General features: G+C 46.0%; 1 protein-coding gene across 1 annotated transcript in view; it reads left to right on the forward strand.

The window, feature by feature from the left end:
* The first annotated feature begins 221 nt into the window (after positions 1–221).
* Positions 222–12,048, forward strand: part of SNX18 (sorting nexin 18) — a 28,014-nt gene continuing 16,187 nt past the window's right edge. Inside the window, exon 1 of the mRNA XM_075839768.1 lies at positions 222–1,984. Coding sequence (XP_075695883.1) covers positions 457–1,984 — 1,528 coding nt within the window. The 5' untranslated portion in view covers positions 222–456. The remainder of the gene's footprint in view (positions 1,985–12,048) is intronic.

The raw sequence follows: 12,048 nt of genomic DNA on the forward strand, positions 1-12,048 counted from the left end.
CTCACAAAGAACGGCTGTGTATCTGGAGATTGCACCATGGCAGCAAATGATCTCTTCCAAAATCGAGACATTCCAGGACCAAACGGGGACAGAGGGATCCTATAGTAAGGACAGTCCTCCACCCGGGAGGTATGAGATGCTGGGATTGTAGTACAGGAGACGCTTCCCTCTTGGAGTCTGCTAGATATGGTGGGCGGAGGAGATGCTTGGAGGAGACCCGGGACCGGGGGGAATACACAGAGATCCAGGGCCGGGAATGGGCAGTGGAGGAGGGAGATGACAGGAGAGCGGGAGGCCGGGAGAGGAGGGATATGACAGGGAGGAGAGGCCGGGCCCGGGGGAGGAGTCAGGCCGCAGGCTCCTGCTTCGTTTCCTCTGATTACATCTCAGTGTCCAGGCTCCGGCGGCTGCTCCACGTCCCCTGGTGTCCGCCGCCTTTCCTCCCAGCCGGCGATCATGGCTCTCAGAGCCCGCGCTCTGTACGACTTCCGAGCCGAGAACCCGGGCGAGGTGTCGCTGCGGGAGTCGGAGGTGCTGAACCTGTGCAGCGAGCAGGACATAGAGGGCTGGCTGGAGGGAGTCAACAGCCGCGGGGAGCGGGGGCTCTTCCCTGCCTCCTATGTGGAGATAGTCCGGGGAGAAGCGGCCGGTCCCCCTCCTCCTCCGCCGCCTCCTCCTCCACCTCCATCAGACTCCCGTTATGCTAACCTGCCCCCTGGCGGGTACGAGCCGGCACCGGCGCCCCCTGGCGGGTACGAGCCGGCACCGGCGCCCCCTAGCTACCAGAGCTTCTCCTATTCTGGGGTGTCCGCCCGGCCAGCAGCCCTCCCGTACCAGCACAGCCAGCCCAGCGACGATGACTGGGACGACGAATGGGACGACAGCAGCTCCACAGCCGCGGATGAGGCCCCGGCCCCCGGTTACTATGGAGGCGGTTTCCATGACTATGACAGCAGCAGGTACCGATTGTCAACCCCTGGCTCCTACTCCACCACGACCTCAACCACCACCTCCTCCCAGGCTGCCAAGGGCTCTGCCACTGTCAGCCGTAACCTCAACCGCTTCTCGGCTTTCGTGAAGAGTGGTGGCGAAGCTTTTGTGCTGGGGGAGGCAGCAGGTTTTGTGCGGGATGGGGACAAGCTATGTGTGGTGCAAGGTCCTCATGGGCCGGAGTGGCAGGAGAACCCGTACCCCTTTGGCTGCACTATAGACGAACCCACAAAACAGACCAAGTTCAAGGGCATGAAAAGCTACATCTCCTACCGCCTTCTGCCCAGCCATACCGCCCAGCAGGTCCACCGCCGTTACAAGCATTTTGACTGGCTCTACGCCCGACTGTTAGACAAGTTCCCGGTCATCTCTGTGCCCCGCATCCCTGAAAAACAAGCCACTGGCCGATTTGAAGAGGATTTTATCTCCAAGCGGCGGAAAGGCCTGGTGTGGTGGATGGACCATATGTGCAGCCATCCGGTGCTATCCCGCTGCGATGCGTTCCAGCACTTCCTTACCTGCTCGGATGAGAAAGCATGGAAACAAGGCAAGAGGAAGTGCGAGAAAGACGAGATGGTCGGGGCCAACTTCTTCTTGACCCTTAGCACCATGCCTGGGGCCCCCGTCCTGGAGCCGCAAGATGTGGAGGCCAAGCTGGACGCCTTCAAGTCATTTGCCAAAAGGATGGATGAAGGAGTCCTCTTGCTTAACCAGACAGCTGGGGAGTTTGCCCGCAAGCAAGCCTCAGGCTTTAAGAAGGAGTACCAGAAGGTGGGAATGGCCATCAAAGGGTTAGGTCAGGCCTTTGAGATTGACCAGCAACCCTTTTCTGCTGGGCTGAATCGGGCTATGTCTTTCACTGCGGATGCCTATGATGCCATTGGGGAAATGTTTGCTGAACAGCCTCGCCAGGACCTGGATCCCATCATGGACTTGCTATCTGTGTATCAGGGTCACCTGGCTAATTTCCCCGACATCATCCACGTCCAGAGAGGTAACCACAGCCTGTGATCTCACATTGCCTGTCTATTCTCTTACAGGTCTTCTGTCTTGCACTTCAGGTCGCATGAAGAAACAATTGTATGAACCATGTCGTGTGATATCCCATTTTTCCACTATAAAAGTCAGTAGGAATGTTGGACAAGGTTTCCGATGACTTCTATGGCGTGTGATGGTTGTTTAATAGTGTCAGATTCCACAGAAGTTACGTTTTCTTCACAGATTCTCTAAGTGTGTCTCCATAAACTGCTCAGTTCTAGTCTATGGGCTTTGATGTTCTTCAGTGGATTTTGCCATGTACCAACGCTGCCCATGGACCAGCATTGACCCACATGATGTAGCTGTGAGAGATACGCTTTAGATTAGACAAGGTCGCACAGCAGTCTCTATAGGAGTTGATGGATGGAAGTTACACCCAACAATCACTCCATTGACCTCTATAGTGAAAAAAGATGAATGGTTGGGCGCTGGATTCTTGGAATCGAATGGCAGTGAAAATGTGTGGCCCTAGTCCTAAGGTTTTTTTTTTTGAGGGACTTGCTCATTAATTTGTTGTTGTTATTTATGTGGCACCTTGTTGTTGGTGGATCCTGGATTGAGAGCTGTCATGTGTGTTGTCTCATGAGTCAGCCCCACTACTAGCAACTTCATGTGCACGTCTCCGGGTGACTTGGCTCTCTTGTCTATGGCCAGTATGGGCTGGCTTCACACAGGGCACTTGTGTGGTGTGGCTGGCACCGTTCTTAATATGCATGTTATAGGTAAATGAATGAGAAATTGCCATCCATGCCCTGTGATGGATCACTGCGAGGCCTATGTGCAGGTCTATGTGATGTATGTGCCAGATTTACGAAATTAGCGCAATATGCATTATAAATACATTAGGAGTACATGTAAAATAGCGGCGTTAAGGCATTTCACCCTTGACCTTAATCGAGAAAAAAGTCCTACAACAATCACAAGAATTCTGGCCGTGTCACCCATGACTTGTTCCCCTATAGGGAAACATTGAGGTCACACAAGTCACGGTAAGGGTATGTGCACACGATAACTGCAATTACGTCTGAAATTACAGAGCTGCTTTCAGGAGAAAACCGCTCCTGAATTTCAGACGTAATTGCATGTACTCGTGTTTTGCGGGGCGTCTTTTACGGACGTAATTTGGAGCTGTTCTTCATTGGAGTCAAAGAAAAACGGCCCCCATACGTGTCACAGAACAAAGTTACATATGGCGCGTGTCATCACAAGACAAAAATATACAAAAATATATGTATTAAAACTCCTCGGCCCTTTCACTATAATTGTTTTAGACCGGAGCAGGTAATTAGAAAGGGTGAAATCCTTAACACCCAAAACGTAAACAAAATGCATAAACTTTACCGCTCATCACGAGCCAGTTTTCTAATGCATGTTATGGCACATTATGCGCATTGTGTCCTTTAAGCCACAGGTTCCTCCTTCATCTCTGGCGTTTTTGTGGTGAGTTTCCTTATAAAAGTGCAAAGTCCAACTTCTTGTGTGTATTACATGTGAAGGCTCTTCAATAGAAAACAGATGTAGGTTTAAAAAAATGTCTCAACGCCCCTCAATATCCCCCTCAGAAGCTGACGTGAACATGGTTGTCTCAGATTCCCGTGTAGCAGAGTAGAAGTGTCTGATCAGGCTGATGAGATCCGATGCCCGCAGTGTAATGTCAGGACGATACGTCTTACCCGTTCATCATTTACTATGTCCATAAGATCCGGCACACTGACGTTAATATCAATAAAACCGCAATGTAAAAGTAAGCCCTCAGGTTGGATATTAGGGATGGCTCAAGGCTCTGTTCACACTTTTCAGCAAAAAATGTATGGACGTCACGGATACCTCTTAAAATCGGCAACACTTTTCTATTTATGACGTTTTCTACTCCAAAATATTGTTAGCCAGCTAACTAGATCAGACCCAGTGTACGTTGTAGGAGGAAGGAAGATAGGACATTTTTTTTTTTTTTTTATAGCTTTTTACTTCTTAATTATTTTGCAGAGATCAAAATACTTTTAGGCTCTCTCCACATTGCGTTTGTAGTGCATGTTGGGTGCATGTTGGGCGTATCCATAGAGCCCATTAACCTGGTATATGACAAGAGTACAGACCTTGAGGAGGTTGTTTCTTTAACAATGGAAGCCTACGGGCAACATATGAGACTATATGCCTATATAGGAGGTATATATTGGGAAATGTTCACATATATCTCTGATGGAAGGCTCGAATATAGCCTAACAAGTGTATGCAAGGTATATATGGGACCGCTTCCCTGTATTGCAATGCTCTATGTCCTGTACTTTCATTTATGATGAATGTTCTTCAATACTTACCGTAGTACTTTCACCAGCTTCACATATGGTCACACCACACTGCGATAAAATGTGAAAACTCGGGAAACATAAGTTTTTTATAGGTGTGACCCTTCACATGCCATAGTCCTTACATTGTAGTTTCTTCTCATTATATACCCAATATGGCTGCTGGCAGACGGTAATAGTGTAGGAACTTTTTAGCAGCTTGTCGTGTGACTGTAGATTTTACAAGAGCTTGTTTTTGAGTATTTTGGGTTTCCAATGTGATAACTGCTTTGAGAAACACTGGATATGTCGCAGGATTAAGCTGGCTGTTACTTCTCTAAGCAGAGAGGCATCTGGATATTGGCAGGCCGTGGAGCTCACAGCGGTCAGTGAAATTCCTCCGATGACTTCACACCGTGCTGCTGTTATCTGTACAAATATCCTCCCTGTGGCCGAATGTGATAGGGGGATGAAGTCCTGTCACTGCAGATGGTCGCCCACACGTTACATGTCTACCCATTTTGCCTGTGAAAATGTATATGGACCACTGAAAAGCTTGGCAACCATTGTATTACAGCGCAGCCCACTATGGGTTTGGTAGCATTTCATGCCATGGTTCCCACTGGTAAGCAGTGTTTTGGGAGGCATACCCCCTTCATTGCATTCTATGATGTTAGTGTGGCTGCAGGCAGGCTGCGTACTGCTGGAGGACAAACAGACATTATCTCCCTTTCTCATAAAGAAAGCGATCCTGATAATGGATGTATATCTACGCAGAGTGGACCCTGTATCAGAATACCTGGGGCACTCCGGGCCACCTGGCTGCGCGGGTAGCTGCAGCCAGCCCCATTCACTCGTGAAGGGAATAACCGTGAAAGGGATGCATCGCTAGGCCAGCGCTGCAGACCCTTCTTACTGAGGATCGACTGGGGTCCCAGGTGTCGGACTCCCACGATCATAAAGTGATGCCTTATCCTAGGGATATGCCATCACTTTATAAAATGGGATTACCCCTTTAATACCAGCTGAGCAGTACATGACTATTGTCAGTGACCGTATTCATCCTTTTATGACCACAATCTACTTTTTCTAATGGTGATTCCCAGCATCATAATGCGCACCTCACAAAGAAAACATCATCCTTTATTCGGGTTTATAAACGGGACCAGGACTGGAGAAGTCTTAGCCAGTTCTAGGTTCCAGCTACAAAAGTTAGGAGCAGCAATTAAAATGCTGTAAGGCCGGCTCCACATCCCTATAACAAAATATAAAAATGTCCAGCAAACGAGAGTTCCTGGACTTATATCACTTGAAGTTTTGCCACTCCATTAGTCAGAATAGAGCTAATCTTATTACCATATCCAACTATCTAGTAGTAAAAATTGCATCCCTCTCCCCTCCACTTCCCAGGTAGTTACAGTAGCCCCCCCCTTCCACTAAGGCCTCATGCCCACCTCAGTTATTTTCTTCAGGGTGCTATCCGGTTTTTTTTAACGGAGAGCACCCTGACACATTCATTTCAATGGTGCCATGCACACTTCAGTCGTGCGTTTTTGACGCAACAGTCTCGACCTTTTCGTTAATTTGGTCCGTTGAAATAATGGACTGCACACGAAAGCCATCAGGCCTAATGATCAGTGTAGCCCCCTCCCAGTAGTCACAGCAAAGCTTTCCTCCGCCATGTACTCACCTTCTGCACACTCCCGCAATGTTTCCTATGCTGGCAGGAAGCTGCATACGAAAAACTCATTCCAGCTTCTGCTAAAACGGACCAATGCAGACCAATGTCCTATAACACTGTGTGCTTTCTTTGCCAGGCAGGAGTAGTCCGTGATCACTTCTGCCAGAAGATGTTGGGCATGGTGCTGTCAGTGACCGCATCCAGTTCCATGCATTCAGCACTGGATAGAAGCTACTGGCCATTAAAAGCATAAAAGAGAAGGAGCAACCTGGGTTATGTCCAGACCTGAACAAGTTCTGTGCACGAAGATGGGGGAGGGGCGCACACCGTACTAGAATGATATACCTAATAAAGAGTCCACTGAGTGTAGAAGGGAATAGTTATGTATGTAGCTTATATAATTATGTATGTACTGTCACACTGCAGGTAATTTGTAGTGTCATGATGGTTTTTTTGCCCATAGAGTAGTGTGTAATTACATGACGGCGGCGTCACGCGATCAACTGTCAGTTTTTCATGGCCATTTTGCATCAGTGTCTCCATTTTTAATGGACGTTTGCCAACCGTTTTTCATGTTTTGTTTTTTTGTCCCAACCTGAAAACACCACATTGCCCATGTAGATCGTGCCACAATGTCCCTGCAGATAGTACCCATATTTTGCCAGTGCCACAGTGCCCACCGTAGATGGTGCCCAAATGGTGCCAGTACACATATAGTTCCACAGTGCCCATGTAGATAGCGCCAGTGACCCCTGTAAATAGTGCCACATTGCCCATCTAGCTAGCACTACACCCCCCTGTAGATGGCACCACTCCCTACAGATAGCAACCCCCCCTGTACATAGCACCAACCCCCCTGTATATAGCCCCACCCCATAAATGGCAGATCTTGCGATGCTCTGGCCGGGGACTCCATAGTTAAAAGCACGACATCACTGTCCTTATATGGACAATAATGTCATGGGCTTCCCCAGGGTCAGCGCTCAAAGTAGCGCTGTGTTCTGGGAGTCCTTGGCCAGGATCCGTTTTTACCAGCCGTTACAAGGATTGATTCCTGAAAAACATCCATTAAAACTCATCCATTGAGTTTTATAGGAGCCGTCGGGCCGTGAAAACGGCCAAAAATAGGACATGTCCTATTTTTTGATGGCCAGTATTCACGACCTGTTAAACGGGGGTTCAACCTTTCTTGGTCTGATTGTATGACTTGAATTGACTATAATAGAACCTAATGGAGTATTGTAACCAAATACATTTATGACATATTCTCGAGATGTCTGCGGCTCTCCATTGAAGTGTATGGGAGTTACGGAAACATCCGAACAAGCGCACTAGACTGTTTCCATATGGGATAGATATGCCATCAATGTCTTTGGTCAGAAAACCCCTTTAAAAGAACGTTCTACCTGTAAACAATATTTTTCCAAAATGTAATTGTATAAATATACATATAATGTTGAGCAACTCTGTAATACTTCTCTTTACACTGATGTTGAATTCTCTGATGATTTCTTCTCCATTCATGTCTAAAGCTAATTAATCTTTCTGCTATGGCCATTGTGAGTGCTCAGATGACAGCAGCACAGTTAAGCTTTGCCTTTTGTTGTGGTTTTGCTGCGTTTTTTCCTCATTGATCTCAGGGAGCATTGCCTGTAAGAGTATGTGCACACGGTAGCAGGCTTTTACGTCTGAAATGACAGACTGTTTTCAGGAGAAAACAGCTGCCTCGTTTCAGCCGTATTTGCTCCTCCTTGCATTTTGCGAGGCTTCTCTGACAGCCGTAAATTTTGAGCTGTGCTTCATTGAGTTCAATGAAGAAGCTGTCAAACGACGACGCGTAAATGACAGGTTGTCTGCACAGTACGTCAGCAAACCCAAATGAATGGGCAGATGTTTGCCGACGTATTGTAGCCTTATTTTCAGATGTAAAACGAGGCATAATACGACTTGTTTACGTCTGAAAATAGGTCGTGTGAACCCAGCCTAAGACTCCCTGCACCAGCTAGATATCCACAAGGAGAACCAGTACCCCTCCCCCAGAGCTGCATTAAAGGCACTCCCCTTGCCAACCAGTACCCTGCTCTATACTGACGACTGCAAAACAACTGTCTACAGATCGTGTCTCTGGTTAGACTGATACGCCCTATTCACACAACGTGAAAACGGCGTCACACGGCCACAGTGGGAACAATAGACTCCAAATGGGGCTATTCACACAACCAATTTTTTTGACGCCCCGGGAAACCGGGCTGTCAAAAAATGGGACATGCCCTATTTCCGGCTGTTCTATGGGGCCGGGTAATACACGGCCATCACTTGAATGTGTTCTGAGTGACGGCAGTGTCTTACATCGCTCGCTCTCTCCTCCTCACAGTGCGAAGTGCATGTGAGGAGGAGGAGGGTATTTTTTTTGCTCCCTGTAGGAGCGGAATCCCCAATCCCTGGCCACAGCTTCGGCAACGCTGTGCCCGGGGATTGGAGATTCCGCTCCATGAGAAGTCCCTGACTTCACTGTCCATATATGGACACCGTGACGTCAGGGACTTCTAAAGCGGAATCCCCGGTGCTGTGGCCGGCGTTTCCGCTCCAGGAGAAGACGCTGACTTAACTGTCCGTATATGGACATTAAAGTCAGGGACTTCTGGAACGGTCCCCTACAGTGGAGCACTCTACAGAAATGTAGGGGGGGTGCAATGCAAAAGGGTGCTGTGTAGAACTACCTACAAGGGGGGCTGTGTGGCACTACCTACAGGGGGGCTGTGGCAGTATCTACAGAGCGAAAAATTGACACATGAAATTCATCCGTTTTTAAAACGGACAGGGAAAGAAAACGGCTGCAAAACAGGTCAAAATCGGCAGTTAAAAACGGAAACACGGACCAGAATGGAAACTGATGCGAAACGGCCAAGAAAAACGGACCGTCGTGTGAATAGAGCCATACTCTTAAACCCCTTCCTGACATTTCATGTACATTTAGGTCACCATAGCCTACAACGAAATAAAGTCTGACACTCAAATATGTATAAATTTTATTAAATCCAAAAGTTTAAAAACACATATATCCCAGTTTAAAATTCAGATGACTAACCACAGTGAGGTAATGGACACCAAATAGCAAGTCATTAATGTGCCTGTGTACATATTTAATTAAAGGCATATATTCTATTTTGTACCCATGTTGTCATATGTTTGTTTTTGTACCTTTGTGCATTAATGACTATTGCTATTTGTTGTCTATTACCTCACTGTGATTAGTCATCTGAATTTTATACTGAGATATATGTGTTTTTAAACTTTTGGATTTAATAAAATGTATACTTTTATAAATATTTGAGTGTCATATACTCTATTTCATTGTAGGCTATTGTTTTCTATTGAGTTATATGACATAATTTGTTATTTTTGCATAACATTAGGCATATGTATGCCTCCCCCTACATACTGGCTACAAGTATGGGATTATTCCCATTATGGTAGAGGGGATCTATGGTTGATCTCTGCTTTAGGTTTAACATTTAGGTCATAGTCTGGAGAGGGAAGTATGAAGCAACTCAGGAACGAAGCCTGCTCCATATGTAGCGGGTGTCAGCTGTATATTACAGCTAACACATCGCTCTAACGGCCAGGATCGAAGATAACACCGATCCACTTAGTGGCCAGTGCACCTAAGACGTTAGACTGTGTTTCCCCGCGACACGATCGTGTGGTGCCGTTGGGTTGTTGTTGCAGTCAGGGGACCTAATGAAGGCCCCCAGGACCCACCATCTTTGTCTTCTTATTAGGGTGGGTTTAATAGGAAAACTCTAATAGTACAATACACTGCAATATTTATTGCTGTATTTCACGGGCAGCCTTGGGTCACGTCATCTGTACTCTGACATCTCAAACCCTACAGCGTCTGCTGTAGAAACCGGATGCCAGTCTCTCAATGCAGGACTATGCGACCTACGTCGAGACTCTTATAGACTTGTATTGAGAGCCTGATACAGCAGACAGGATACAGAGTCAGAATGACGATCATGTGATTCTGCGGCGGTCCATGAAATACAGCATCGGGTAAGTTAATACACATGTCAATATTGCACTAAATTATATTTGCAAACGTGTGAAAAACCCAGAGTGGTTCTTTAATATGATCGAACTTCTTATACTATTACTTCAGTTACTGGACACTTCACTTCTAGGAGTAGTGACCTTCTGTGCTTGGGCTACATGAACACGTTGTGTATTCTGCTGCGTAAAATCCGCAGCAAAACCACAGAAAAAAACGCACCTGAAGGTTTTTCGGTGTGGTTTTTACGTTTTGCTGCGTAAATCGCAGCGTTTTCATGCTGCAGGTTTTGCTGCGTATTTCTGCATAACTAGGGAGAAAGAATTCGCAAGTGGAATCGCGGGATAAATTGATATGCCGTGGTTTCGAAAATACGCACTGCGGGTCAATTTACGTCCCGAAAAATACCACAGCGTGGACATGAGATTCCCTGGAATACAAAACTGGTACAAATCTTTGCATTACACTTTTTTCTTTGTGCGGATCCAATCCTATATTTTGGTTTACAAATTTTGAAGCCAAATACTGACGAAAATACTGACTTGTGTTAAATGTTGCAGATTTTTTGTCTGGATTTGCGGACAAAAAATCCACAGTGGAAAACAGTAGCAGACAAGAGGATGAGATTTTAAATAATTTCATCCACCTGCTGCAGAAATTTTCCACGTGGTGTTTTTGATCTGGAGCATGTCAATATCTGTTGCAAATTTTTCCCATTAACTTCAATGGAGAAGTTTAACATTTCCAATAAATTCCTAGTTTTGCAGATTTTGCGGCGGATTAGCTGTGCATCTGCAGCAAAATCCGCAAGTGTGCAATTTATTTTGCTTTTATGGTATTCCGCCCCAAAATCAGTTTTGATTCGGTGTGTATTTTCTGGTGCAGATTTCCCTGCAAATTTATGTAGATTTGCTGTAGGAATAATCTGCAGCAAATCTGAAGTGTTTTCTAGCCTCCTAGTCCACTACGAAAGACTTGACAAAAATATTCGTTATTTGCCGTTTCTGCAGTCAGTGGGTTCAAATTGCACCTTTCCATCAACTGTGAAAAAAAAAGATGTTCATATCGGTTGCCTTTCAGGGGCCTGGGAAAGCTGGAGGACCACCCCATAAGCGGTATAATGCTGGCTATGCTTGTGGTCTCAAGTTTTTATGAAAACTGTTTTATCTGAGATTAGAAAAAGGGTCTGATTGATTTATTTTTCCCCAGAAACAGCGCCACTATTGTACAAGGGTTTTGTCTGTTATTGCAGCTCAGTCTGATTCACTTTAACTGAGCTGCCCGACAGAACCCATGGACAAAAGTGGCGCTGTTTCTGGAAAAATGTAATTATAGTAATGGCTTTTCTGATTTTACAAGATGGGATCCGATCCTGTGCTCTATGAAATAATTTTCTAGATAAAACTTTTTTGTACACTTTTGAGCAGCATTTTACTGTTTTACACATAGAAGAAATGTATATAAAAAGTTGAGTAAATTTGCAAATTCTTGACATTTATTTTTCTCGTAGTGATCCTGAGTTACAGCCTGTATTATACACCAGAGAGGCACTCACTATTCCACAGGTTCTAGAGCTGAAATCTCAGTGTCTGGACAGGGTTTGTTTCTGGTGACATGCATCGTGGGAAGTGTATATTTTACACCAGGAAGAACGAACGGTCTCACTGCCTCATGCTCCTATAAGGGTTGAGTCTGACGACAAGATTGTTGACTGTTTCCATTGGCAACCGTAATAATTTTGATTGCAGCTATGGAGTATAATACAGGCTGTCACTCAGGATCCGCAGAAGATGTATCTGCCTGGTTATGTATTGATACTTGCCCCTGTGTCACTGAATTGATATTCAGACGTCTGGAGAAAAGGGTGACAATCTCTATAGGAGATGTAATGGCTGTCATTTACTTTTGTCACTTTTGGAAAATCCTGAAGGAATTTTCCAAAGCCTATGTTATTGCCTGGTAAGAACATTGTGAAGGTTGCAGCGTCCTGAGCTGCCATGATC

The sequence above is a fragment of the Rhinoderma darwinii genome, chromosome 1, assembly GCF_050947455.1.
Source record: "Rhinoderma darwinii isolate aRhiDar2 chromosome 1, aRhiDar2.hap1, whole genome shotgun sequence".
Taxonomy (NCBI): domain Eukaryota; kingdom Metazoa; phylum Chordata; class Amphibia; order Anura; family Rhinodermatidae; genus Rhinoderma; species Rhinoderma darwinii.